At 42.0% G+C, this 27,990-nt stretch overlaps 1 protein-coding gene across 2 annotated transcripts in view; it reads right to left on the bottom strand.

Annotated features, from left to right (window-relative positions):
• Positions 1-27,990, bottom strand: part of PHEX (phosphate regulating endopeptidase X-linked) — a gene marked incomplete at both ends in the record, with an annotated part of 195,990 nt that overhangs the window by 123,041 nt on the left and 44,959 nt on the right. For both annotated transcript variants that reach the window (XM_079764383.1, XM_079764384.1), the window contains 6 exons: positions 6,083-6,211; positions 9,365-9,458; positions 19,132-19,277; positions 20,458-20,541; positions 23,434-23,550; positions 26,802-26,870. In XM_079764383.1, the coding sequence (XP_079620509.1) occupies positions 6,083-6,211; positions 9,365-9,458; positions 19,132-19,277; positions 20,458-20,541; positions 23,434-23,550; positions 26,802-26,870 (639 nt within the window). The remainder of the gene's footprint in view (positions 1-6,082; positions 6,212-9,364; positions 9,459-19,131; positions 19,278-20,457; positions 20,542-23,433; positions 23,551-26,801; positions 26,871-27,990) is intronic.

Here is a 27,990-nt window from a genome sequence, read left to right as displayed (position 1 = left end):
AATAACTTTTATATTAATTACTTGTTGAAATGCTCTCTCCCAAACTCTATGACAAAGGGTGCTAACCAGAAGCAACCCTGCCATTCAGAGGCTATAGAAACAGAAATACTGAGAAGCAGGAAGTCCCTTGGAGGAACCTAGGTGCCAGTTTTCAAAGGAAAACTAAATAGTTGGGGGGTAGAGGCTTGGAGGCCCTCACACAGGGTTTGGGGCAGTCCATTTAAACCAATTTGAATCAGGGAAAAGTTTCAATGATCTGAAAACTGAAGAGGTTCCTTGTACTAATGCAATGGACTTTTGTAAAAGAAGTACTGCTGTCCAACTCAGCAGCCTGCCCTGCTCACATGAATCACCAGGACAGGGTTTCTTAGTGGTTAACTGCAAATGCAGTGGTCCGTAAACTGTGGCTCTTTGGCCCCTTGAGTATGGCTCTTCCACAAAATACCACGGCCTGGGCGAGTCTATTTTGAAGAAGTGGCATTAGAAGAAGTTTAAGTTTTAAAAATTTGGCTCTCAAAAGAATTTTCAATCGTTGTACTGTTGATATTTGGCTGTTGACTATGATAGAGCTAAACTAGACTGATTCCATGAAGCCCTTTCTGTTACTTTTATAATGTTTCTTTACCCGCCATTCTACAACTCTTCCTGCTGCCCTTCCCTGTAAACAGCGAGAATGTAACAGTTGTATAAACCTGCCAATAGGAATGTAGAGAAGTGGACTCAGTCCAAATTAGGCAAACTGCACAGTGCCCCTGTGTAACCAGACCCCTGCCCCTGCCCCCTGACCAATCAACGGGGCCACGAACGTTCCCCCCCCACCCGCCCACTGCTTTGGACCCCCTATAAAATCTTTATTCTCCCAAAGCTCTCTCTCTCTCACACTCCGCAGCAGCGGTGATTGTTGGAGATGGGAGCTCGTGCTAGCACGAATAAAAGTTCTCTTGCTTTTGCATCGGGCTCGGCTCCTTCCTGGTGGGTTTTTGGGGATCCTGAACACTGGGCATAACAACTAATGAGTTTGCCAACCACTGTGCAAATGAATGATGTGAAGGCCTTGCTACTCCAAGTATCCCTGGAATTGCAACATCAGCATCACTTGGGAGCTTGTTATGCAAATTCTTGGGTCTTACCCCAGACCCAAGGTAAAAAGATCCTTGTTAAATGCAATGAGATCCTCCTGTGATTCCTGTACACAGCAGAGTTTGAGAAGTACCTGAAGTTTAACCTTCTGTGTTCATTTGCTTAACAACAGATTTTTGTAAATAAAACAAAGGCAGCCTTCCGTCTGAGTTAGAGTCTCTGGAATTTGTCCCATTGGGGATCTTTCTGTTTTTCTTTTTCTTTGGGCTGTAGCTAACAATAAAAAATATTTTTCATGTAAATAAATCAGTAGTTCCAGGTAGTTCTGGGATGGGAGCCCTGTAGCAGGGTATAAAAAGCCAGATATTTCTCATGTAAGTTTCCAATTTAAGTTTTTCCTGAGGCAAACAGCTTCAGCTTAAGGAATGCAAATAAATTTATGCAAAATAGATGAGTATCTATGTAACTATCACACTACCTCCATGCCCATGTACATCAAAATAAGGGGGGTGGGGATAGGAATGCCAAAATCAACTTTGTTTTAGAATGTCACACCCTAACATGAAAAAGTCCCACTACATTAAAAAACACCCCCATTGTCCCTTAATTGTTTTTATATCCTTCCAAGAGGTTATGTTACCACTGTGATTATCTGATAAATTTCAACACATTTACTCCAACCAAGGAGTGAAAGAAAGCACACAATGGGAATATTGAGCATTTTGAAATAAGACATCAATTCTTCAGTGGAATTATTTGCAATAAGAGGACTTTCAGGTTCAAACATATAATCTCAAACATGGCTTAATTCTCCAAAGTATCAAAAGACATAAAAAATCCAGGTAAATGCATTTAGATTTATGGCATTCCAAAACGAACTTCAGCACATAATACATAGTTATGCATTACATATCAACACATAACACCAACCAGTTGGTATTATCATGTAGCAGCCCATAATACCAACCATGTGAAATAGCGTAACAGACTTTCTTTTCTCTTTGCCTTTAAATTCAAGCTGCTGTTTGCCTTTAAATTCAACCTGCATCCAAGCTGCTCATATATTTGTATATGGTTGATTATAATGTACTAGAGGCCCGGTGCACGAAATTCGTGCACGGAGGGGGGTTGTCCCTCAGCCCAGCCTGTACCCTCTCCAATATAAGACCCCTCAAGGGATGTCCGACTGCCCGTTTAGGCCCGATCCTGGTGGGATCGGGCAGTCGGACATCCATCTCACAATCCAGGACTGCTGGCTCCCAACTGCTTGCCTGCCTGCCTTCCTGATTGCCCCTAACCGCTTCTGCCTGCCAGCCTGATCACCCCCTAACCACTCCGCTGCCAGCCTGGTTGATGCTTAACTGCTCCCCTGCCAGCCTGTTTGCCCCCAACTTCCCTCCTCTGCCAGCCTGGTCACCCCTAACTGCCCTCTCCTGCAGGGTTGATCACCTCCAACTGCCCTCCTCTGCCAGCCTGGTCACCCCTAACTGCCCTCTCCTGCAGGGTTGATCACCTCCAACTGCCCTCCCTTGAAAGCCTGGTCCCTCTCAACTGCCCTCCCTTGCAGGCCGGGTGCCTCCCAACTGCCCTCCCCTGCTGGCCATCTTGTAGTGTCCATCTTGTGTCCACATGGGGGCAGGATCTTTGACCACATGGGGGCAGCTATATTGTGTGTTGCAGTGATGGTCAATCTGTATATTACTCTTTTATTAGATAAGATAGAGGCCTGGTGCACGGGTGGGGGCCAGCTGGTTTGCCCTGAAGGGTGTCCCGGATCAGGTGGGGGTTCCCTTGGGGCGTGGGGCGGCCTAAGCGAGGGGCCTGTGGTGGTTTGCAGGCTGGCCACGCTCCATGGCAACCCAAGCAGAGGCCCTGGTATCTGGAATTTATTTTCCTTCTACAATTGAAACTTTGTAGCCTGGAGCAGAGCCAAGCCTGGGGCTCCGGCAGCCATTTCTGTTGGGGTTATAATTGAAACTTTGTTGCCTTAAGCGGGTGGGCTCGGCCAGGGTGTGCCGAAAGCTTTGCTTCCCCTGTTGCCAGTGGCAACCCTGGCCTGCTCTCTCAAGCTCCATTCTGCCGCCATTTGTTTGAATTTGTTTACCTTCTATAATTGAAACTTTGTAGCTTGAGTGGAGGCTTAGGCCTGGCAAAGGCAGGCGGAAAGCTTGGCTTCCTCTGTTACCTAGGAAACCTTGCTCTCTGGCTGTAGCCATCTTGGTTTGGGTTAATTTGCATGCTCGCTCTGATTGGATGGTGGGATGGCTTATGGGTGTGGTTGTGGGTGTGTCGGAGGTATGGTCAATTTGCATATTTGTCTATTATTAGGTAGGATTGTTATTAGTGAAGGGGAGCAAAATCTACCACCCTAAAATATGACTCTTTGTCATAGTAATTATTTGGGGCTGATTAGTTTTGAGAGGCCCCAGACACAAGAGAAGCTCTAAAAAGCGAGAAGTTACCTTTTTGTGAGAGAAATTAACATTTGCAACAAAAATCTCCATTGTAAGGGTGTCTGCCTCTGTGTACCAGGAAGAAAAGGATGACTATGGCTCCAGAAACCCTTATCACTAGAGAAGGCATGGGCTTAAATCTGCACAACAACCTTACCTTCCTTTACTGTGCTTTTCCTGGTCACCTCCCATAACTGCCCCTCCCACTCCAACATCTTTGTCTTTAGCTGGGGATGGTATTTAAGGTGGTGCTTTGGCCTATTTCCGGGACTTAATCTTTCTGGGTCCTCCCATGTATACAGGGGGTATACATGTTACTAAACTTCTGTTTGTTTTTCTCCTGTTAACTGGTCTTTAATTATGGGGGATCTTAGAACCTAAAAGGATAGAGGGAAAATCATTTTTTCCTCCCTTACATTAGTTAATCATGCCTAGATATTTTGCTTCATGCCATTTGTAAAAAATATTTCTAGCCTGTTTGGATCAGTGGATAGAGCGTCGGCTTGCAGACTGAAGGGTCCTGGGTTCAATTCCAGTCAAGGGCACATGCCCAGGTTGCGGGCTCAATCCCCAGTATAGGGCATGCAGGAGGCAGCCAATCAATGATTCTCTCTCAGCCTATCAATGTCTCTATCTTTCTCTCCCTCTCCCTTCCTCTCTGAAATCAATAAAAAAATATTTTTAAAAAATGCACAGCTTCCTCCAACGCAGCTGAAACAGATGAACAAGAACACACTGCCAAGGTACGGAATCTCTTTAAATTTATGAGCTCCAAACTCACCTCGACCTTTACTGCCTCCAGGCAGCCATACTGCATTTCCTCAGTTTCCTCATTCTCCCACTCCCCTGGACAACTATTTCACACCTTCTCCTCTCCCCACCAACCTTCAAAACTATCCTAAACTCAAAATGTATATAGCCTACTGCCTCCTTGACATCTTCACTTGGAAGTCTAATAAATCTCAAATTCGACAGGGCCAAGACTAAACTCCTGATCTCCTCTTCCAAACCTGGCCTTCCCACAGTATTCCCCTTATCAATTAACAACTCCATACTTCCACTTAATCAGACTCAAAGCTCTTACTCTCAGATCCCTCATCCAATCTGTCAGCAATCGACTCTACACTTCTGAATATATCCAGCACCCACCCCCTTCTCACACTCCTACTTCTACCACCTAGTTCAAGCCACTTTCATCTCTGGCCTAGTGCCTCCAACAGTCTCCTAGCTACTCCCTGCTTCTATCCTTGATGCCCTATAGTCTCTTCTCAACAAAACAGCCGGGGTGATCCTCTCAACATGTTAGGTGACATCAGGCCTCTGCTTAAAAGCCTGCATTCGATCTTCACTTCACTCAGGGTAAAGCCAACATTCTTACAATGACCTACAGGCCTTACAAAATGCCACCATCCCTATTACTGCTCTGACCTCAGAGTCTATTTCTCTCACCTTCATTCCTCCCACTCCAGTCTTGTGGACCTCCCTGCTATTCCTAGATCCCTCCAGACACAACCCTGCCTTATGGCTTTTGCTGTTCCTTCTGGACACTGTTCCCCCAGATAGTTGCCATACCTAATTTCTCACCTCCTTCAAATCTGTGACAAATGTCATCTTCAGAGTGAGGTTTTCCTTGACCATCCTATTTAATCCTACAACCCACACACCCACATCTTCTAGCATGCCTGATTCCTCTTTACCCTAGCTCCTTTTTCATTTTTCCAGAGTTATTGTCATCTTCTAACACACCTGTTAATTTATACATTGTGGTTTCTATTGTCTACCCCCCCTTCCATTTGGATGTCAACTCAGTGAGGTCTGCTTTGTTCTCTTATGTATCCCATGGCCTAGAACAGTATCTGACATACAACAGGTGTTCAAAAAATATTTTTTGACTGAATGAATGAAACTAAACCTCACCTCTTATTAGATGTATCTGGCTGGGCTATTAATGCCATTGCATCAATTACAAACAGCCAGGGACCATAGGTACCTAGAAATTCATTACACTGTTCTTTCCACTTTCATATGTTTAGAAATTTCCAGAATAAAAGGGTTTCTTTTTAAGTTTATGAAAAAATAGACACAAAGTGTTTTCTGTGCGATAAGTGTCACACTCCTTTAGTTTTTAGAAAACAATATAAGGAGAGAAGAAAAAACCTGCATCTTATTTTTAAGCCACTTAAAAATTGTTAAATATATTGCAAATCACTCCATCTCTGGGTCTCTGGCTTCCTCATCTCTAAAACAGAGAGTCCTGACTGGAAAAACCCCTACCTTTTGTAATTACAACAGTTCAAATAGCCAATCATAAAATTATCTAGGCCCTTTTTTCCTAAGCATTGACTTCGCACATGTAATTTCTCCAGGGAAAATTCTGACTCTATGTAGCTTGATTTCATACTTTTCTCAGTTCGAAATTTTCCTCATTTTCATGATTACATTCTGTGTTTGCGTTTTTAGTCAATATGAAACTGATTGCAGCCTGATGGTCATATCCATGTCAGATCTGGTTAGCGGCCACTGGCTTTAAGTTGGGGAGCAGCACTTACCATCTCCTTCTTATCTTCCTGGAAGTGCACATCCACAAACATTTTTCCAACAACATAAGGCAGGGCACTTTCGATAAAGTTTACACATTTGTCCCATTGAGGCAACAAAGTTGTTGTCCCCTGGATTACCTGTGGGAGACAATCAATACAGATTTAGTTTCACTTGGATAAAACCTATGGCTGAAAAAAAAAATCAACCTGAAGAAAACAGTCTATGAAACAGTGCACACCCCACCCATATACATGTGTCTGATAGTAGAGCCAAAGGTAAAATCAGATGAAGAAAAAAATTCTGCTTGTCCCCAGTTATATTTAAAACTAAATAAAGCCCTAACCAGTTTGGCTCAGTGGATAGAGCATCGGCCTGGGGACTGAAAGGTCCCAGGTTCAATTCCGGTCAAGGGCATGTACCTTGGTTGTAGGCTCCTCCCAGGCCTGGGCCCTGGTCGGGGTGTGCAGGAAGCAACCAATCGATTTGTTTCTCTCACATCGATATTTCTCTCTCTTTCCCTCTCCCTTCCACTCTCTCTAAAAATCAATGGAAAAATATCCTCGAATGAGGATTAAAACAAATAAAAACATTTGACAGTGGAAAATAATATAATTCTCCATCCCTTCCAATTTATCCCATTACAAAAGGATCTAGACAATAGCATAACTTTTCTGCAGTTTACAGGGATGTGGCGGGATGCTGTCCAAATGTCCAGGGAGTATTTAGTATCTACTGAGAACTTAAGTTCCACCAAGAAAGGTCTAGAATCAATAGGGGATCCAAGTTCCTGCCCAGCGAGGGTTTCCTTGTTCTGGGCAGAAACTCACAAGGCAGACCAGGAGAACATGGCCCAGCATGAACAGCCCAGGAAGCATATTTACATTGTGTCATAGCAAAGAACACACTGGTAACCAAGGAAAATCCAGATGTAAATGTTTTTCCCATCTGTCCCAATTAAATCATTATAAGAAAACATTTACAAACAAGTAAGGAAGTTCCAAAACAGGACTTGCAAGACTCAAAGATTTACTCTTGGGGATGAAAGCAAAGAAATAAATATTATTTAGTTGCACTCGGAGGTTGAGAGTCCGGGGCACTCAAAATGTAAAGTGAAGGCAGGCAGTGAGGAAGGGAGGCCCCGAGAATGGTGGCTGGAGGCGTCCCTTGAACAATGTTAGACCCAGGTTATTGGCACAAGGCGAATGGGATTAACATTTAAGTTCATTTATTCTTCCTCTACTCTCTGGTCACACAACCCCTCTCAGAGGGAAGGAATGAATTTATTTTTAAAACCTCTAGAGAGAACGACCCTACAACTTTCTTTGGCAAGTCAATATTATATTTAGCACTTTACACTCAAGAAACATCCTCTCATACCTAACCTCAAAATTTTCACACTCTACTTCTTACACCTCTCTCTCTGACTCTCTTCACAGTGGGGGTAGAGAGCAGCTGGGTACTATCTCATACGTGATCCATAGGAGTTAAATATATATATATATATATATATATATATATGAAATCTACTACTTTTGTAGTTTAATCCTTTGATATGTCCTCAATATATATAGTTTTTTTTATGCTGTTCTATATAAAGCTCAATAGTCTAGTGACTTTGAAAGGCCAAAATATATTCAAAATAATTGTGTTACTCCTCAAGAGTAATTACCCACTAAGAATTTCTGTATTTACCAGTTTCTGTGATAACTAAAACATTTGTTAAATGAAACCATAGCTTATAAAATTCATCATTCAAATACAGAAAAAAATTTTTAAAGTCACTAAATTCTTAAAATGTTACTTTTTTAAAATATATTTTTATTGATTTCAGAGAGGAAAGAAGAGGGAGATAGAAACATCAATGATGAGAGAGAATCATTGATCGGCTGCCTCCTGCACATCCCCCACTGGGAAATGAGCCCACAACCCGGGCATGTGCCCTTGACTGGAATCAAACCCAGGACCCCCCAGTCCACAGGCTGACGCTCTATTCACTGAGCCAAACCAGCCAGGGCTTAAAATGTTACTTTTTTTTAAATGCCACAAAATTCTTAAGTTCTCTAGTGGTGGGAGAATTATTCAGACAAAAGCCTCCAAAACAACCCTAGCCAGTTTGGCTCAGTGGCTAGAGCTGCGGCCTGCGGACCGAAGGGTCCCAGGTTCAATTCCGGTCAAGGGCACATACCTCAGTTGCAGGCTCCCCCCAACCCCCCTCTGCCCAGGCCGGGCCCTGGTCAGAGTGCGTGCAGGAGGCAACCGATCAATGTGTTTGTTTCTCTCACATTGATGTGTCTCTCTGTCTTTCCCTCTCTCTCCCACTCTCCCTAAAAATCAATAGAAAAATATCCTAGGGTGAGGATTTTTTAAAAAGCCTCTAAACAAAGATAAGAGTTAACACCAATGTAAAATGAGAATAAGAGTGGCAGAGAAGTAATGATCAAAGAGTCAGATGAGGAAGGAAGGAGAAGAAAAGTGTTTCAGACAGTTGAATGAGGTCTCCCAGGAGTCTAGATTTAGGCCTCTTCGGCCTAGCAGAGTTAAGAGAGATTCTAAGATTGAAGATTAAGATACAGTTAGAGACGAAACTCTATGCCTAAATTAAAGATGAAACTTTACTATCTAATACATATGCCATGCACATTTTAAGTGTTCAGAATACTGAAATGAAAAATGGTTACAAATACATCACTAAGAAATATTAAAACTATAATTATAGTGAACCAGTTAAAAACACTGGGGGCCTTTGGCCGGTATGGGTCAGTTGGTTGGGCATCATCCCTTGCACCCCAAGTTTGCAGTTCCATTCCCAGTCAGAGTACATGACCAGGTTGTAGGCTCAATCCCTGGTGGGGGATGTGCAGGAGGCAACCGATCAATGTTTCACTCTCACATCGATGTTTTTCTCTCTCCTTCTCCTTTCCTCTCTCTTGAAAAATCAATAAAAATATTTAAAAGAAAAAACAAATGGGGGAAAATGGGAATAAATTGACAAAAGGTGGAGAGTGAAAACAATGTGATGGTCCCAAGTATTGCCCTAAATATCTTACATAGCCTCATCAACTATATATATTGAGGTCATATCAAAGGACCATAACTGTACCTTACTCTATGTCTCTATGTACCTCAATAAAAATAAAGAAAGAAAGAAAAGAAAAAAAGTAGAGCTTGGCCTGCAAAACTCCCTCTGTCCAATTCCTAAAGATGATTTTTATTGGATTAGCTAATATATAAACTATTCCTGCATGTAAAGTTATCAAGTGATGTAACATTGCAATCTTTTTAAAACTTACCCTTGAGAATTCCAGCCACCTATACTGAAAGCGCCTGCTAAGGTTTGGAATTCTGGAATAAACCATCCTCCACACCAAATAGTTGGCAATGGTCCTGTTAACAGAGAGATGCACATTTATTATATTTAGGTTGCTATCTGATGCTCTGCAGAACACCTTAGGGAAAACTGTTGGCAAAGCCCCTTGGAGGAATCTCTTGATTAAAAAAAAGAAGAAAAAACAACTGCAGAACTTTCACTTGAAAAATGACATAAGATGATACAATGTCAATACACTTAACCAAAATTGGCTTGCTTTTCACCACCTACTACAGATAGATGAAATGAATATTCCATCTCCAGGCCTCATTTGTGAACATTTTGCTTTCCCTCTCAGGGCATGGAGTCCACTGTTGCCCAGCGTTCCATGTCTAGAAATTATCCACACCCACACCTTTGAATTATTAGGCAACTTGATAAAAATGCGGATGAATTCTTATCTTTGGAAACAAACAGCTATATATTGGCTAATATCAATTATCTAGATTTGCACCCTGGTTCTATACTTACTAGATATGTGAGCTTGGGCAAGTCACTTACCCTTGCTGATGTTATCATCCTTTGTCATACAATGGGGATGATTCCTACCTTACACGGTTATTGTGAGGTTAATATAAATTAAGAACATACTTGACAAATTATAAATTCCAGATTTTTGTTGTTGTTATTCACTTCCAAACATATAAACAAACCCATATGCTCGTGTAATACTCGTAATACATATCTTAAAAATCCACTACACTCTATCAAGTGTTGCCTTTTTCTATAAGCAAAAGATGCCTTGACCTCAGAGGATGTGTGACCTGAGTTAACTTCTAAATCAACAGTGATGATGAATTTTTAATGACCCATCTCCTCCCAGCTGTGCCATTATCACAGTGACTAATAACACACATTCCTGAGACAGCTCTTGAGTCAGACAGCCATGGGAGAGCAGTGTGACATGATGATGATAACTGGGCCATCAAGAACAACCCACGTTTGTACTAGACTTACGGGGGTGATCACTTTGTAAGTTATATAAATGTCTAATCACTATGCTGACTATCTGAAACTAATATAATATTGTATGCCAACTGCAATTGAAATATTAAAAAATAATTTTTAAAAAGAATGCTCTCATTTGGCTGGCACTCTAACCCAGTAAACGTGCACTGTTAGCAATAAAGTATTTTTCAGCATATATAGCCAATATATGTGTAGTTATTTTCATTTACATAGAGATAAGCTATTGGACTAACATATTACAAATGTTTTGACAAATGCAGAAATAGAAATTTTGAAGTTAAAGTGAAATAAAGAAATTTTCAAAAATCATTAGTTCTTCAAATACCATTAGTTAATTCTTCCAGAAACATTATGCATATAGGATTAGGATAATACAGTGACAGTGGCTGTAGATCCACATTTCATATAGTCTTCTTGGCTATTTCAAAACGTTTTGGACCATATCCTTGTCACATCTGGTTAGACCACCACTGTTTTTACCTTGTCATCTGGCTAACCAAGATGACAAACTAGAGTAGGAAAAGAGGCACTTCTGCCATTTTCTTGCCATTCACTTGTGCTTACTTTACTAGTAGGAGCTACAATTCCTGTTTCTCCGCAAGAATTTTTAAAGTCATTTGTCCATTTTGGAGGGATTAAACTAGATAATAAAATTTATAAATCTACATGTATATGTAAAGAGTTCGAAATTATTTTCATATATCTAATGAAAACAAACTACTGTGGGTGACACTACCCACCCCATCTGTGCCATACAGATCAAATGCAGAGTTTGTGGCCACCTATAAAGAACAATATAAAACCTAATTCTTTTTTTCAATAAAAAATAGACATATAGAAGTTTTCAGATTTTCTCTTGAATTTAGTGGATATTGTTGGGATGTGTGCACTCCTTCTCAGAAGCCCCTGTTCTTATCAGTAAAGTCTAGCCCTTATCCATGCTCTGTTGAGGCTACTACAATATATATGTAGTTTTAGATCATTGCCTTGGATCTTTTCAGTTCACATCCCTACTCCTGAGCAAGACAAGAAGTGCTCACTGACCATTTACTGCTGCCCAAGTATTGCTCCAGATGCCATGAAGAATGTAAAGAAATAGGAATCCGGGGCCTACATTCAGAGAACTTAGAATCTAGTTGGGGGACACAGGACTTCAGATTTCAGCTTGTTCATATAATCAGGTTTCTGAATTGAAGGCACACACAATAAGAACATATTAGATCCTCCTTTCACTCAATCAGCACATTCTGGGCACCTAGATATGTACTAATAGTTCTAGGTACTGGGGAGATGGAAAGGCAAGAAAGATATAGTCACTGATCTCTTGAAGCTTTTAGCTGAGCAGGGGAAATGAGGCAAGCACATCAAGAATGCTTTGGCAGACACTGGCACCCAAAAGTATGTGCCAGACACTTCACAGCTCAAACTGAGGGATGAGAGTAAGCATCATGAGAGGGACAGGGCCTGGGCTGTGCCCAAAGGATGGAAGGCTTAGGGGTGTGAAGCAAAAACATGAACTGTAGACAAGCTAAATAATGTAGGAATAGCTTGTTTGGAGGGGATGGTGAGCAGGGTCCTCACTCTCAGACACAAAAGGCCAGCTGTAGTAAGGGAGACACAGGCAACAATCAGGGTCCAGGGTAGAGAATGCCAATGGGGCAGAGCCTGACCCTAACTCAAGGTCTGTATGTTCTTCAAACTTAAAATACTGCTTGTTGGGTGTGACAGCTATGCTGGATTCATAGGTACAGATTAGAGGGTCCCTGGCCAGCAGATATCCTATGTGAATTCAAAAAATATTCCTTCGAGGGAGCAGTGATGAGCCAGATTAACTAGGGACACTGTTAAGAGGGACCTGATGGCAGTAGAAAAGACATGGTGGTCATTTGTCCACCATCCAGAACTGAAATGTCAGTGCTGACATGTACACATAAGGAACTGTTGGACATAGAAATTGGGACTCAAAAGAACTGTTGGCCCAGAAAGAAACTCACTTCAGACTGATTCATTTGCCTCTCAGCATAACCATTATTGCTTCTCATTTTCGGTTCTTATAAGTGAATTTCTAGTATCACATGAGCTCACTCGTCTAGGGGAAATGAGGAACAACATAGACTGATGAACAAGAACAGCATCAATCAGACTGTCAGACCTCAGAGGGAAAGTAGGGGAGGGTGGGGTTAAGGGAGATTGATCAACCAAAGGACTTGTGTGCATGCATATGAGCCTAACCAGTGATCGCGGACAACAGGGGAGTGGGGGTATGCGTGGGGAGGGGGTTGGGATGGGAATGGGGAGGATGAGGACAAATATGTGATACCTTAATCAATAAAGTAATTAAAAAATAAAAAGAAAAGACATGGTGGTAGAAGCATACTGAAAATTTAGAAGTGTGGGCCTTTCAGCTCCCTTGAAGTCATATGGCATTTTCTAGAATCCCCACAGCAACTGCTATAGATGTTATTGTACCCATTTTACATACAAGGAAACTTGAGGCCTAGAACCATTAAGTAACTCCTCATTATTATATAGTCAGTGGGTCTCCAACGTAGTAAAATCACCTGAGGAGTTTTAAAAGTCCAGATGTTCAGGCCCCTCCACACCAATTACATCAAAATCTCTAGGGTGGAACCCAACATAAATAGAACCGATGTAATAAACGATGGAGGCTTGACCAGACTATGGTATGTCTACCTCTAAGCCTGTGTGTTTTTCCCCGTACTACACAATGATGCATGAATGCCTGTAATTCTGAAAAAAAATTCCTGACCAATCACGGAGACCCCAAAATACTCTGACAAAGGCACTTAGCAGAAATCTGTAGGTATGAAGAAAGAACAGTATGTGAGGTCTTCATGGGCAAGGTATTACTAAGATGCTAGCATTACAAGACCTTGGAAAGCCAGGAGCTGAAATGCGGGAAGCTCGCACAGTGAGACAATGGTGCTGATGAGCTGCTCCGGTGTGTGACAAATACACTGACAGAACGCGGGGAGCACACAGCTGGAGAGTGCTAATATTACCAAGCCAGGAGCAGATCTGACCATAATGACTAAATTCATGCCACCTAATGCTCAGACACACCAAGAAGAAAAAAAATTAGACTCAGCAACAGCACTTGAAAATAGCAAATAATATCTTTGTTTTTTCCAAAAAGCATTGTCAGCAGTATGGTGCTTTCCCCAAATGACAAGAAATAAAGGAGAGAAAAGCAAAACACCTCAGAAGAGAACCCACCACGAACAGAGCAACATGAAATCATTTCCCAAAGCCTCTGACCAGGAATATGTTTTTAAAGAAGCATCTGCTGCCCTTTGTTCTCAATCAGTGGCAGCTAACATTTGTATTTCATTTCAAAGATCATAAAGTACCTTTTTTGATCCTCATTACCGATGCTATGGGGCGGTTATTATTATGATCTCCATTTTCAGATGAAGAAAACAAAGGTCAGAAGTCAAGGGACTTCCAAGGATGTGTCAAATCTGGGACTAACATTTGGTCCTGAGATTCCAGAGCTTGCATTTGCTCCTCTCAGTCATACTCCCTGAGGTGAGCCAGTTTCTTCTCAAAGGTTCTCAAAGCCAAAGAAATCTCCCTAAATCCTAGAGGCTGCTCAGAGGTATGCCTAAGGCTGTGATTCCCAAGCTGTGTCCCTAGCCCAGCAACTGCAGCATCACCTCAGAACTTGTTAAAAAAAATTCCTGGGCCTGCCCCAGAGCAGCTGAATCAGAAACTGTGGGGTGGGGCTCAGCAGTATGTTTTAACAAGCCCTCTGGGGATATTCCGATGACTGTCAGGTTTGAGAACAACTGGTCCAGGAAAACTCCATCTCCTCATCTTTCTGCACACACAGCTAAACTAGGACTTTCTAAATCTCAGATTCTGCATTCCTAACATGCTCTCAGGAGAGGCCAATATTGCTCTCCATGGGCCATACTTTGAACAGCGAGGCCCTAGATCACCATCAGCATTGCTGAACCCTATAAGAGGTCCACAGAACAGCACATTTTCCAGGTAAGCCTCTAGGAGTACCTGCCCAACAAGAATCATCTCACTTTAATGTATACTGTGCATGCTTTATATGAAAATAAAATGGAGGACAGGAAAGATCACAGAGGCTTGGCAAAAGCTCCCAGTCTGCTTTAGGCCAGACTGCTGAAGTACGGGTGTGCGCACACACAGAAGATCCCAAGTCAAATTTCTCTGTTCCCATATTTCCTCAGCCTCCCCCTCCCATTCTAGCTCCTCAGACCAAATTAGATGGAATCTAAGACAGCCTCAAGTCAGGAGTGGGTGGAAGAACTGAAGGGAGGCAGAAAGGGATGGAAGTCTGCAGCACCCATCACCCAGTGATGTTCTAGACAACTGGCTTGACAAGAAAAACTTGATCTATAGCATTTGCCAATTTCCAGGTTGTAAATATTCCCAAGCCAGGAGCAGATCTGACCATATTGACTGAATTATACTGCCACCTAATTAATGCTCAGGCACATCAAAAATTAGAGTTGATTTCAAATTATTCATGTGATCTCACTCCACATGGAGTTGGAAAGACATGCCCAAAACCTGAGAGACCCAGCACATCACTGCATCTTCACACCCCCCTTTCCACCTTGAACTCCAACTCCATATCCCTATAGGCAGCCCCCATGCCAAGCCCTCAAATGGCCCTGCCCTGGCCACCTAATTCCTTGTCCCTCAAGGGCCAACAGTTTCTGGAACAACCTCTGGGGGATCTCACTGCTCTAGATTTGTACCATGAACCAACTTTCAGAGTCAGTGCCTCTGTCCCCAAAGCCATTCAGTCAGAAAGAGAGGCCTAACCCCACCAGGCTGGCAGGAGACATGATATAAGAAGGTAAGAAGCCGTCAAGAAATGAGCAGCTAATACCAACCCAAGATGGTTTGGTAATCCTGAAAATTAAAGGAGAGTTGTCTGTCTCCAAACTAACAGGGAAGTGTCTGAAAGGTGTCTCCTTTCCATACAGAGACATGTATGGAAAATAGACAGGACATAGAAATGAGGGTCACCGAGTTCAGAATCTCAGCTCTGCTCCCTCTAAGAGGTGTGTCCTTAGGCAGGTCACTTAACCTCAGCTTCCTCATCTGTAAAACGGAAACAACATATAGTTATTTTAAGGTAACTGTTAGTCATAATGGTGGTTAACATCATCATGACCCATGTGTGATTTTCACTGGCAGATTCTCAGAACAGAGGCACAGCAGAGACACCCAACTTGAGAAGGATTGGCTGTTTCTTCAAAGGTACCTCCAGGGGAGAGGTGAGAGGATGCTAAAAACCTTTCCTTTATACATTCTGAGCCCAAACCAACCCCTCAAGGCCTCCCCAGCTCTCTGGAGTCCTGCTTCGAAGGCAACATGCTAGTCCCATCACTGAACATATGCAACATCCCTTTTTCACTCTCCTCTACCTGGAAAACTCCTCCTTATCCTCTGCGGTTCTGCTTACATATCACCTCCTGGATAGTGGTGATTGGGGCATCTGGTTAATTTCTAGAAATTTTTATGAAGTATCTACTATGAGAAGCATTGTGCTAGGCCTTGAAGTTACAAAAGCAATTACAGCAGATCCTCAAATAACATTGTCTTGTTACAAACTTGATGAGATGCTATAGGAAGTTAACTCTTATTTATATCAATTAGCCTATGGTAGCCCTACCTGGTTTGGCTCAGTAGATAGACCGTCGGCCTGCGGACTGAAGGGTCCCGAATTTGATTCAGGTTTAGGGCACTTTCCCAGGTTGTGGGCTTGATCCCCAGTGGGGGGCGTGCAGGAGGCAACCAATCAATGATTCTCTCTCATCATTGATGTTTCTATCTCTCTCTCCCTCTCCCTTCCTCTCTGAAATCAATAAAAATATATATATTTTTAAACTAGCCTATGGTAAAACTGGCTTCATTATATATCATTTCACTTAAAGTCATAGAACCTATTGATGACATTAAGTGAAGACTTATTATACAAGAGTGGCCACCAACAGGTGCTCAACTGCGTCATTTGGGGGCAGGGTGGAACAAACAAGAAAATGTCATTTCAAGAAAATTAGAACACTTATGTGATATTTTCCTCCTGGGCACACGACTTAACTATACTTCCCAGCTTCTTCTGCAGTTAAATGGGTTATATGACTGTGTTCTGACCAATGAAATAAGGGTAGAAGGGATATGCACCACTTTTAGGCTTTACCACAAAAACTTCCTTGCAATCTTCTACCCTCTCTTTCCCCACCTATCAGCTGAATGGAGAAGATTCCAAACACCCAGAGAAGGGCAGTCACAAGAAGAAGGAGCCTGGGTTCTCGAGTCACTACTTAGAAGAAAGCCATCTTATAGGGACACCCATGTTGGACTGTTCCATGAGCCGAGCCAAGAGTATAATTTTTATTGTGCAAGCCAATGAGAGTTTAGAGGTACTTATTCCAGCAATTGACATGTCCTGACTAATATGTAACTGTGAGGACCCAGGGGATATTTCCTGGATTGGAATACAACACAAGTAAAGATCAAATATGATTAGCAGTATAAAAATGCACTGTGATGTGCAAATAAAGTACTAATCTTTTCCATATGTAAAGTGTTTTGAAATCTCATAAGAATATATAGAATACAAGTTGTTTTTGATGAATTGGTTTTTGAGGCTTCAATTATGTGAAAGAGATGTTTTCTGTCTTTAAAACTGAAGTTTCATAATGTCTAGAGGTCATTTTATATCATGGATATACTATCTGTAGGTAATTTTTCTATCTATATACACTGAGTGGCCAGATTATTATGATCTCTGAACGCATAATAATCTGGCCACTCAGTGTATATCCTATATAATAAAAGGCTAATATGCAAATTGTCCCCTCAACCAGGAGTTCAACCAGCAGGCCGGCCGGCCAACCGCCCATGTCCCCTCCCCCTGGCCAGGCTGGCCGTACCCCACCCATGCATGAATCCATGCACCGGGCCTCTAAAAAAAAACAAAACACACACACACACACACACAAACTCTGAGTGGCCAGATTATTATGCGTTCAGAGATCATAATAATCTGGCCACTCTGTATTCTTCCAGTGCTGTTCACTACATTTACATCAAGTTATCATTTTGACAAGAAGCAGATTAAAATCTCCCTCTACTCATGGTCTTTCTTCGTCCCTTTTGTTATAACAAGTCCTGCAGTTCTAAAGTATCATCATCACCATAGAGATGATTTTTCTAATACAGTAAGCCAAGGCCCAATCTATCATGTTGTTATAAGTTAGGCTTTTTTTGGAAATAAAATTAATTTCCTAAAGCACCTACTAATCTGAAGAATACATATATAACATGGTAAACTTCACCTTTCAATGCAAGTTACCACCAAAATTTAAAATGTGCCCAATAACTCAATGGCATAGGAGTAGAAAATCATTTAGATCATATTTTATAGTATTTCAGAGCTAGAAAGCACATATGAATAAGTATTCTAATGTAGTGAGTTCCCCCCCCCCTCCTCCCCAAAAAGGTAAGTGTAAGACTTTCTTGGGTTGCTTGTTAAAATACAGATTCCTGGGCCTCACTCCAGATCTACTTTATAGCCTCTATGGAGGAGGGGCCTTGGAATCTATATTTCTACCACAGGCTGCTGGCATTACTGGTCCATGGAGCACAGATTGAATAGCAAGGCTCTACCCCACACAAATACTATTTCCTCTAGATTCAATTTTTGCTTAGAGAATTTTCAAAGAATCGCTGCTTATCTCTGGTAGAATTTTAGGTGAATTTATTGTTTCTTCTCTCCCTTCTCTGTATGTTTACTGTCCTGCATGCTTTCCTCAATGAACACACACTGCTTTTTCCATAAGAATGTATCATCTTAAAAAGAATACAGCTCTTCAAAGGTGTCCTTTTTTAGGTGGGGATGGATGCTGAATTTCATTCCTAGGACTTTTGCAGGTGCCTTTTTTTAAAAAAAATAATAATAACCCCTTGCAACATGCCTTGTGTAAGTCCAAATAAGAAAATAAGTTTTTTCATCCTGGCCTGGCAATTCGCCTTTGTCTTTGTAAACTAGTTGACCTTTCTGTGCTTCATTTTCTGTAGTCAAATCTGAATGGCTTCATAAAGATGTAAAATTCTCTTTCCTGGGCATTTTTCGGGCTTCCTTGTTTTGTAGTGCCACTAGTAAAGCAGCATCGCAACAAATCCTAAAACATTCTTTCTAATAAGAAAAACCTGACAGTTCCTGAAGTTCTTTCATCAGTGCAATTTTTCTACAGCTCTCGGAGTGATCTTATGTCTTTTCAATATAGGTACTTCGGTTTACTGCCACAAAGTGACTCATTGGCTAAAAAGAAACAAGGGGGAAAAAGCAGCAATAGACTAAGAATTAACTGGGGGGAGAGGGGGGACATGTTCACATAGAAGTCTCAGAAAACATTATTATATGACTAGTTCACAAAACTAACAAATAATTTAGGTTTTCAGAGAGAAAAGATGGAGAAATACTGGAAATAAGGAGCAAAAATGTTGTGCATGTGCTGTCATTGCAGCAAGTAAATCACAGCAGACGATGGTTTGGGCCAATTTGTCACAAAGGGTACCATGATTTCCCCCAAGACTCTTTTGATGCAACTTCCATTAAAAACAGTTTTCAAAAGATGTGAGAGGTAAGGCCTTAAAACTTACAAGGAAAAACAAAAGTCACAGTAAAATACACAAGGAAGCTCTTACTTCTTCCTCTCAGAGCCTAATATCCTAAACAGATCCTTAAAGTACTGCGGGACACGAACCACCACGTTCTCTGAGGGGCCGATGTCCTTTAGGTCAGGGTAGAGTCTGGTATCGATGACCTTCTTGATGTAGCCCAGCCAGTCAAACTGAGGAGTAAGAGAAAAAACCAGAGTCAAAGTACCTCCTGCTAGGCAGCAAGGCAAATATCATCAGTTTAACATAATCCATTGCTTGTGATTTCAAACCAAATAATTAAAGATGCAACTGCTCAAATCGAGAAAATAAATGCCCAATCACTGCCACCCAGACCTACTACTTGCATCATAAATGAAACATGTGTTCCATCTGCATATGGACAACACATACACTCACCTGGTAATACTCATACTCCCTCTGCTGGTTCCTCCAGTACTCTCTGCCCCTCCCTCCTCAACTCTCCTCTCCTTCATTTCCTCTCCCCCCACCGTCCTGTACTCCCCCCTCCATTCTATGCCCCCTCTCTCTCCTCCTTCTCTCCTCCCTTTCCTCCCTGTACTCTCCTTGGCTCCCATACTCACTGTCATGTCCACAAAGACACAGATGCCCCAGGACATTACTGGTCTTCCTTCTGACACAACCTTTCTTTCACAGGGGAAACAAGCAGCAACAAAATGTAACATATCCCCTCTTCAGAGCATCACTATCTTGCTGTTTTAATTGGCCCCTCCCTTGCTTGCCTCCACTATTGAAATGAAAAACCAGCTACTCACTGGCCCAGCCATTCCTGTGGGTAGGGATGGCCACATACAAGCCCCAATTCTACTCAATAAGAAATAAAAGGAAGACACCTGGGAATATTCTAGAAAGACTTTGGTTTTTCCTGATAAAAGAATTAGATATGGCCATCACTGCCCCTCCCTCTTCATCCTGCCCTGATGGCAGATGTGATATATGGACCTGTGGTAGCCACTTGCATGCTGGAGTCATCACACATGAAGTCAAAAAGCCAATACACTAAAGAGAATGGAGTGGAAAGAAAGAATTTGGGCCTTTGACAACATTGTTAAGCAGCTAAACCAACACCAGTAGCCACCTATGTCTGAACTTTTGTCATGTAGCAAAATGGGCTGTAAGTTTTTAAGCCATCTTGGAAAGGTTTTCTGTCCCAAGAGCAGAAAGCATCCTGATGCACAGAAAAGGGATAGTGTATGTGATAACGGACAAAGATGATGATAACCAAAACCACTGGTAGTAGGTTTGACAAGGCAAAAATTTACACACAGATGAAATACAATCACTGGTAAACTAACCAGTTAAAATAAAATTCCCTGGATTGTTTTCACCAACCTGGGGAATCATAGCACTCAGTTGGGAAATGTTCATTTTGTTGTACATGGCCTCGCTGGTTCGGTTTTCATGTGGAATCATTATCTGTTGGAAGGAGACTTTGGTTATTTTTTCAAAGGAACAGTTTCTTACTGCATGACACCTTCTACATGTGCGCAAACATCTGCAGAGTATCATACAGTTTTTCAAGATTTTGGTGTGGTGCTGAACTTGGGAGAGAAAAAAAAAGACATCACTTTAGGCAAGATTAAGAAATAAAAAGAAACTTCCTGTCCTGTTCACTGGGAAACATTGTCCTCAGTACAAATGTAACTACCCAGAATCCCTTCCTCACCTACAATGTGGATGGCCAAAATCTATTATTGGCCCAGTTTTGACACCAAAGTCCATTGAGACAAACACCTTACCTTCACCTGTGGTGTCCAGATAATGAGCTCTGTGTGTCAGGAGCCACAGACCATCCTTCATCCCTAGGGCCACATTTTCACTGAAGAACACTAGACTATCTGGACACCAGTGCCTCCTGTAATCATTCTGTCAACAGCTCATTCCCTCACTTCCCTTCTTCCCTCTGGTTTCCCTGGCTTTGAGAGTCCCCAGGCCCCACTGCTGGTCTCACCATCCTGATACACATTTCCAAGTGTGCATCTCCAGCCCTGACTCTTCACACTCTTTCCATTCCCAATATGCATGCCCTTGCCACTTTGCCAATATCAAAACAAACTGAAGCTTCTAGCCTTTGCCATGTTTAATCTAATCTAAGAAGAGCAGCAATGATCACCTGCCTCATGGGCCATCCTAATCACGTCCATGAACAGGCAGTAGCTCCCCATACCCACCCCTGAGTCACGTCATCTGGTTCCCTTGCATTTAACTTGCCACTTACAACCTCCCACAGGATTCTCCTACCCTTACACCCCCGTCCACAACCACCACGCCCAGGGTTTGAACTATGATTCCAGACTTTGCCTAGATTCATTTCCTCTGTCAAATCTTGCCATTAAACTCCACTTGGCTCCAATCACAGGGGCCACTCCATCACTAAGACCTCCCCTGGTGCACATATCTCTAGCTGGGATTGGTCAAATGCACACTTCCATGGCTGTATTTAAAATGACTTATTTGTGCGGGACTAAGCTGTCCTGCCACCCGAGGGCAGCTTCAGAAGTTTCCCTAGAACTCTATTTCCCACTAATTTTGAATGTCCCCAGTGACCTGCAGTGTAAGAGACGGAAGTGAGCGCTACTAGCATGCCAAAAATCATGTGCCATGGATTTTTCAAGGCAAAGACACAGAGGGCTGAGTGGTGACATCTGTCCCCTCTTTTCTAAAGGACTCAGTGCCCTCAGCTTCTCCCTCGTCAGCCTCCACAGGAGAGACTTCCTGTGTCTCACAAACATCTTCCTGGCTTTGTTTGAATCATTGCCTCAGAGATGTCCACTCCTCCCTCTACTCAGGCTTGCAGCCCCAGGTTGGAGCCCTTTGGCCTCAAAGCTGTTTTGAGCGCTCTGCTAGCTTTCTCCCCATCCCATGGATTTGTCACTTCATTTAGCCTCTTGACAATTCCCAGTCTTGCCTCAGTCCAGCTGTTTTTAGTTCCCTTTTTGGTCTAAATCCCTGGCTCAGAACAAGGCCTTCCCCGATGTATCAGAGCTTCGGTCCAAATTAGAGCTCTGGGTCTCCTATTTGCCTAGGAAGGGAATCCAGACAGCCTTGGGACATGGCTCAGAGGCACAGTCTTTGACTCCAGAACATCTGCAGCAACCTTCATCACACAGTCTACAAAGGTGACACCCAGGAATGGGCTTTTTGTGCTGCGAGTGCGAATTTGGAGAGAGGTCCACACATGCAACACTGCTGCTGAGAGAAAGACTAATTCCTCCTCGCCCTCATCCATCACCCCAACTCCATACCTCAACATCACACCACACTTCACCAAACACAAACCAAGCAACACTTGGAGTCACGTGAACTTTAGGATTTTTAGCAACTTGTTATAAAAGACTACCAACCCATATACAAGTGTTTCTTGCCAAAAGTTTTTTTTCCCCACGCAAAGTATCCCAACAAGCGGGTCTCACGATACTTGGATCTCTCTGGTCTTGGGAATGTATAGGGGTTTTACACTTTGGTTCTTCTAGGGAAAAAAAGTTATTCTATAAAGAAAGCTAACCATTTAGGATTTCTGACTCTCCCTTAAGTTGGTTCTTATATCTTTTTGTTCCTAGCATTAGCCTGGAAAAATTTAAGGTGACCTACACAGAACATAGTGTATGACACAATGAGATTCATTAAAGCAGGGCAAGAAAAGAATGAAAAAACAGGGCTAGATACAAAGTAGTACCAGAAAGGCAGATAAAAATGCTCACCCTATACACTTCTACGTCAAATTTGTGTATCCAGTATGGTGGGACAGACTTCTCTAAGTCCCTATCTTAGGTCAGACTGACCCTGAGTGGCAATGGGGAAAAGAGTAGGTTAGATTAAAAATTACCTTCCAGCCCTAGCCGGTTTGGCTCAGTGGATAGAGCGTCGAGCTGCGGGCTGAAGGGTACGGGTTCGATTCTGGTCAAGGTCACATGCCCAGGTTTTGGGCTTGATCCCCAGTAGGGGACGTGCAGGAGGCAGCCAATCAATGATTCTCTCTCATCATTGATGTTTCTCTCTCTCTCCCTCTCCCTTCCTCTCTAAAATCAATAAAAATACATATTTTTTTAAAAATACCTTCTACTCAAACCAAATCAATAAAGATTCATTAAATAACTATTCTTCTATTGGAGCCATACAGGAGTTTCTCTTGGAAAATATAGCCAGATGGTCTTTGGCCATAGCTAAGACTTTCCAAAGGAGGTGCTATTAGTTACACCTTGGACCCAAAGGACAATATCACAGAATGCTATTTTTTTTTTTTCATTCAGGATATACTGCCTTTAAAATAAAGAAAATAAAAGAAACATATTTTAGATTAAGTCTTACCTCAGCTATCTTAATTTCCAATTTAAGCACTGACTTCATGTCATGCTCTGCTCGGGAGCTATTAGCACCCAAAAGTACAGCAGTATCCACCATGAACTTGTAAAGGGCATCCCGATACTGTAAGAGATAAAGAAGCAAGTGACCATGACAACAGTCTATTAGAAAGTATGTTTCAAAGACATTGGGGAGCAGAAGCAGCAGGTGGAAATAAATTCCCTTCATTTTCACTTGTACTCAATGTACGGTACAGTCATTATATGATACCAAACACCCACCTACCACTTTGGGAGAAAGAAGAGTGACAGCTCCTTGGATACTGTTTCCATGAGAGGCAGAATGTCCAGCCACCGAGAATCAAGAGAACTAGTTTTGTAGCAACCGACAATATTATGGATATGTGAAACATCTCCAAATGAGCCCAGAATAGAAAGTTAAAGGTCAGACTCCTCTTTCCAGGCAAGAGAGGCTTTAATAAAATAATGGGAAAGAGCTGTTGCTAAAAGCAGAAGGCATGATCCATGAAGACTAGTGGGAACAGTGATTTATTCTCTTCTAGCTCCGTTTTCCCACCTTCACACTAAAAAAAATATAAAACACCATCAACTGCAGCCCTAGGTCTTTCTAGTTTTGCACAGTTTTTTACACAGTTCTCCTCACCACCTCAGGAAAAAAAGAAGGGAGAGATGAGAGAAATGATGAAGTGAAACTGAGCAAAGAGCAAATATAGAATGTCCTCCCTGCATGTCCATAAACCCATTTTCATGACACATATATTACTGGAGGGGAGAACCTTATTTTGTGGGAACTGCGGAATCTCATTGGGGGTCATTTCTCCTTTCAGATATACTTGTAAGAACTCAATATACTAGGTATTAAATAATTTCACAGTTATGCTTTAGGAATAAGATTTCCTGACATACACCTTGAATCTGTAAGCTATTCTCACTGTGTTTATGACGTTGGAACCTATACAGTGCTTGGCATATAGCAGGCCCCTAATAAATATTTGTTGAATCAGTAAGCAAGCTTTGCAAATAGACTTAATTAGAAACAATCTTTTGCAATGCCCAGTTTGATTAAAATTATTTAATTAATCAATACATGTGCAGATGTCTTGCTAGGCATTCTGTGCATAAGCGGGGGGGGAGTACAGATGAAAAATTAAATAATACTTAAGTCTGATTTCCCAGTGTGTGATCTGGTTCTGTGTGTGTGAGGGAGATAAACATGTAATTACTAACTTTAATATTAGACCAACATAAGTTCTTTAATAAAGCTGCTAAGTGCTTGAAGATTAAAGAGCTGGAGAATTTCAGCCTGGAGAAATCGGAGACCTGTTTGAAGGAGACAGGTTCAGGAGCAATAAGGAGACCTCCTATGAGGTGTATGAGCTGCCTTTGCTGGGAGGGGGGGGATAAATAGATGGCACAGTAAAACTGGTTTGGGACCAGGTCATGAAGAGGCCTTGAATTCCCTATGAGGAATTTATATCCTACCTTGTGAGCAAAAGTATGATGTGAGCTGCACTGAGAGGAGAATTGGTCAAGTGGTACTACAGAGGCAATGAAGGGGGTGAATGGAATGGAGGGAAGAAGGTAACAATCAAAAGGCTATCTGCTGTAATAAAGCCAAGAGTTACCAAGGGCCTGACCTAGAGTAGTAAGAATAGAAAGGAGGGATGAGGTAGAAGAGAGATTTTGAAGGTAGAATCCAAACAGGACTTGACTGATTGGTTATAGGGGGAGATTTCAAGCCTAGTTGCTGATAGGGTGGTGACCCCAGCATAAGCAGAGGTACCGCCAGACTGACAGAAGTTCATTACATCCACTTTCACCCTGGCTGGGTGGCTCAGATGATTATAGCATTGTCCCATACACCAAAAGTTTGGGGGTTTGAATCCTGGCCAGGTCATATAACTAGGATGCAGGTTCAATCCCTTATTGGGATGTATACGGAAGGCAAGCGATCAATGTTTCTCTCTCGCATTGATGTTTGTCTCTTTCTCTCCCTTTCTCTCTAAACGCAATAAAAAATAAATAAAAACATATCTTCAGGTGAGGATTAAAAAATATTTTTTGAAGTTCATTCCATCCACTTTCAAGAAGGAAAACTTGCCAACCTTCTTTGATGACTGCCCTCAGCCCAAAGATTGCCTAGGCTACTGCCTGCCCTCCAGAACCTTCCTGCCCTCCAGAGCCTTCTAGATATAGGATTTAGTATCAGCAAAGGAGCAAGGACTTACACTGTGAGCCAGCACTTCCCAGTCTAAGTTCCTGCGTTCTCAGGCTGGGCCAGAAACCAGAGAGCTCCCTGATCGAGGAGATCCTGGGTCTGAAGCTCTTTTGGAAATTCAACAAAGTTTCCAAAATGAATTGAAAGTGTTATGAATGAACCAGTTCTAATCTATAATAATAAAAGCGTAATATGCTAATTAGACTGGATGTCCTTCTGGACAAAGCTGGGGCTGTGAGGGAAGCCTGGGTCCCAGGTGCCAGAGGGAAGCGGGTGCTGGCAGCCAGGGGAAGGAAGGCCTACTGTTGTGTGAATTTCGTGCATCGGGCCTCTAGTCCAATATTTTTTTTTTAATGTAGGTTTCCAAGTCAACCCAAAAAATCTAACCTGATTGATCCCATCTGGTTCTTATTAATCTGGGGCAACCTGTTAAGAAAACAGATTCCTGGGCTTACTTCAAGTCTACTAAATCAGATTCTCCAGGGCTGTGGCCCAAGAATCATACCTTTAATAAATAGAGTCCCAGGTGATTCTTAAGCAGTACAATTTAAGAATCATTATTTGAGAAGGTATCCCTCCCCACACGTTACTTCTGAAATGTGTAGTGAGCTCTGTACTTCTGAGGAATGACTGCAAGCTAATTTCTTAGTAAATTCATTTGGGTGTGCTGTCTCCCCAGCTCCAACCTGAGAGCACTGAGCATGGGGATTTGTACAGCCTTGATACCCAGACTTCCAGAAGTGCCATTTATGTCTCAATAAAAAGCCTTTGGTTCCTTAATTGGAAATATGGTCATCAAATAGCCACACTGCTGTTCTACCCGGTTTCGCTCAGTGGATAGAGCATCGGCCTGTGGACTGAAGGATTCCGGGTTCTATTCTGGAAAAGGGCAAGTATCTAGGTTGCAGGCTCCACCCCGGCCCGGGCCCTGGTCGGGGCTCGTGCAGGAGGCAACCAATCGATGTGTTTCTCTCACATCAATACTGCTCTCTGTTTTTCCCTCTCTCTTCCACTCTCTCTAAAAAAAAAAAAAAAAAATGCCGCACTGCTCATTTCCAGTAGAGTCAGAAATTCTAGAACAACTTATGAACCCATCAACAGCCTGACAAGGTGCAGAGTTGAAATATAAAACTTACAGACTTGGCTTCTGTGCTATTGTCAAGGTAGTCTTCCCTCACAGCTAGGGAGAGCGTTGCTTGGTCCAGCTGTTAAAATAAAAACAAAGTATTTTGCTTGCACTGTAAATTCTTAAGCACCATGTTAACAAGAGTCATAGATCTGAATCCCAGTCATATTTTGAGCTTGTGTCACCATTACAAAAACAACTCATTACACTCAGCTCTACCTGTAAATAGACACTTCAGCAATGATAGATATTATAAAGTTTCAGGGACCTGCCTCTGCTTCCCCAATTCATGGCTTCTACCCCTTTCAAGGTTCTATCAATAGTAAATAACATCAAAGATATTTGAGTGGGAATAGTTCTTAGAGATTATCTGATTTTCCCCCTTACTTGATGGGTGCAGACAAAAGCCAGAGAAGTGATGTGACTTTTCCAAGGTAACACGGTTGGGCAGAGCTCAGAGAATCACTGTCTCTTGTTGCCAGACCCAATACTCCTCTCACTGCAGTATTTTGCAAAATGCCCATCTGGATGGAACAGACTGTCCACTTCCCCACCCCTAAAATACTGTGTTGGATTGATTTAAATGATAATTTTTAGAAATCTTAACAAATTTAGAACCCTCCCTGGAAAGTTAGGATAGGTGGTAAAAATACAAATAATAGGAAACAAAATAACTAGAATTATTATGGAAAAGTATAGCATAATCATTGCAATTAAAACTTTCAGCACTTTAAAAGTGATCAAAGGGAAGAAATAGTTCTTTCCAAGAACATGCTAGAATAACTTAACATCCATATGCAAAAGAAAAAAAATGAACCTCCACCCATAGCTCAAAAATTAATTCAAAATGAATCATAGACTTAAATGTCAAACCTAAAAACTATAAACTTCTAGAAGGGAAAATCTTGTGACCTGAGGTTAGACAAAGAATTCTTAGACATGACACCAAAATTGCAATTCATAAAAGAAAAAATAAATTAGACTTCATCAACATTAAAAAGTACTGCTCTGTGAAAGAGAACAAAAAGACAAGCTACAGACCGAGAAAATATTTAAAAATCACATGCAGGATGGGGCAAGAATGGGTTTACAGTTGTTCAAATGGAAAATACAATAATCTATATATATAAAAGGCTAAGCAACCATCCAACCAACCAGTAAGTATGATGCGCACTGACCACCAGGGGGGCAGACACTCA

Source organism: Cnephaeus nilssonii, assembly GCF_951640355.1.
Source record: "Cnephaeus nilssonii genome assembly, chromosome: X".
Lineage (NCBI taxonomy): Eukaryota > Metazoa > Chordata > Mammalia > Chiroptera > Vespertilionidae > Cnephaeus > Cnephaeus nilssonii.
This window is presented reverse-complemented; position numbering and strand designations above follow the sequence as displayed.